Source organism: Penaeus japonicus, unplaced genomic scaffold (genome assembly GCF_977035675.1).
Source record: "Penaeus japonicus unplaced genomic scaffold, GWHDUDI00000001_assembly GWHDUDI00000015, whole genome shotgun sequence".
NCBI lineage: Eukaryota > Metazoa > Arthropoda > Malacostraca > Decapoda > Penaeidae > Penaeus > Penaeus japonicus.
Genome location: NW_028234417.1, coordinates 22,029,443 through 22,031,942, shown reverse-complemented (window position 1 = coordinate 22,031,942; position 2,500 = coordinate 22,029,443). Strand labels below are relative to the sequence as shown.

The window sequence follows — 2,500 nt, the reverse complement described above, 5'->3', positions numbered from 1 at the left end:
TCTATCTATCTATATATATATATATATATATATATATATATTTATATAAACATATATATATATATATATACATATATATATATATATATATATATATATATATATATATATATATATATATATATATATATATATAGTCCATTACAACCCATGTGGACGTCATTAGCTATCTACTGGCGCTGTATGTCCATATATCTTTTTCTTCTCCATCCTTTCCATCTCGTTCTGCCACTGGCAGTAACATGGCTGTTACTCTCCACATCTTTGGGCGATTCTAGTTCAACAATATGAAAAGTGCCGACTATACTTGTCCATGTCCTATGTGAAGTCATAGTATCCAAAAGGGCAAAACCTTGTTAGTCCACTTCCAAGAGGCCCTGTTTCACTATGAGGCGTGTGAGAACCCCATATGTTGTGCGGACACTTTCCTGACGAGCCCACCCTCCGCAGGGATAACCTCGACAGTCCTCCCCAGGTGTAAACGCATGATGTGGTTTGGTGTCAATACTTCAAGGTCGGTGACATCACTTGATACAGCCGTGAGTGGGTTGTTTTTCTTACCAAGTGTATCGGCACTTCCAAAAACGCCACTCCTGTGTGATGATGCAAGTGGGTTGAATGTCCACTCTACTCCCCGATTTTTTTTAGTTTCTTGTAATATTTCACGGTTTCATTCCACTCTACAAGACTTTCTGCAGGTCGGTTTATCAGAAAGCCTCTCTGGTGTACCCCTCCTCGCGGTGAATCGTGCGCATGCATTAAAGAAAGCATCTTCGTCTAATGCTACTAAAGTTTCAATGTGCATTGCTCTTTAACTAAGACAGGTGAAGATGTGACTATATATTTTATGAGTACATCACATAAGCGAGACAGGAAAGAGTCCGAACATAACCTGCATATGTTACACGTTCACAAATAGTATCGCCGAGGAGGATATTTTGGTGAAATTTATGAACCCCAAATGAACCTGTAAAATCCTTTAGTTGGCCATGGACCAAATGACGATGTTTGCTGAGCACCTTCAACACACACCCTGCTCAAATTTGAAGTGCCAACAAAAAGCACTGGCAGACTATACACGCTGACTAATTTCTAGTGAATTACTAAGATATTTACTTGAATGTGCAAAAAGTTGCAATGATACCTTGTATAAATCACACACACACACACACACACACACACACACACACACACACACACACACACACACACACACACACACACACACACACGCACGCACACGCACACACACAACACACACACACACACACACACACACACACACACACACGCATATATATATATATATATATATATATATATATATATATATATATACATATATATACATATATATATATATATGTACATATATATATATATGTATATATATATATATGTATATATATATATATGTATATATATACATATATATAAATATGCACACACACACACACACACACACACACACACACATATATATATATATATATATATATATATATATATATATATATATATATATATATATATATATATATGTATGTATGTATATATATATGTGTGTATATATATATGTATATATATGTATACATACATACATCTATACCCACATAAGTATTTACAGTACAACCCAGAAATGCATTCGAATGAAAATGCATTCTATGTCAAATAAGGATTTATTTCCTAGAACGTCTAGCAGTACAAGTAAACATGTAACATGGCTACCAACGGAAATGAGAATTTTTATGCATATAATGGAAAAAGAAAAGTAATTTCAGCATGTTCCGGTACACAGTTAAATCTTCCTAATAAACTTTAATATCTATATAAAACTGAAGATATAAACATCTCACGTAAAGTATTGAAATCCACGACAATCGAAAGAGTACAGTTCGTATTCCTGACAACAGCGGCCATTCAACAAGAGCCAGCGAGAGAACGCAACAGTCTGAACATTATTAGCAAATTTCTGCCTTTATATCACCTCTTCTTCGTATTTAGTGGAAAAATTCATGCGGTAAGTTTAGTTACCATTAAAAGTGTGTCTTTTTGACAACCGTTTTGATACCGTAATCACTAAACTCGAGCTGTTACAAGTGTGAAAACATCAGATGCATTGAAAGTTTGATGATGAGTTTATTATGTGTAATACGATATTGATTGACGGTGATTAAGATAAGGCCTACCACCTAACGTAATACTAGTGAAATGATATATGATATATCTTTCAAAACTTCATAGAAAGGGAGACATGTCCTCGTTAGATTTGTGTCACATCTCAAGGGAAGTGATCAGCAATGGTCTACTATATTTTGATTTATATTAGAGGTTTCATTAATACTAATTAATAATATTTACTGTTTCTTTAGTATGTGCATTGAATATATTCAGGATGATTATTGGTTCATGGAAAGTATAATAGCAGTAATAGGCCAAGAATCTGTGATGAATGTTAATTATGATGATTATGATGATTAGCTTTTGGAGATAGGAAGGA

The 2,500-nt window shown here is 34.0% G+C and overlaps 1 protein-coding gene across 1 annotated transcript in view; it reads left to right on the top strand.

The window, feature by feature from the left end:
- Positions 1-1,861: 1,861 nt before the first annotated feature.
- The window catches only part of LOC122253116 (uncharacterized), a 19,347-nt gene continuing 18,708 nt past the window's right edge, over positions 1,862-2,500 (top strand). Inside the window, exon 1 of the mRNA XM_043015933.2 lies at positions 1,862-2,020. Coding sequence (XP_042871867.2) covers positions 2,016-2,020 — 5 coding nt within the window. The 5' untranslated portion in view covers positions 1,862-2,015. The remainder of the gene's footprint in view (positions 2,021-2,500) is intronic.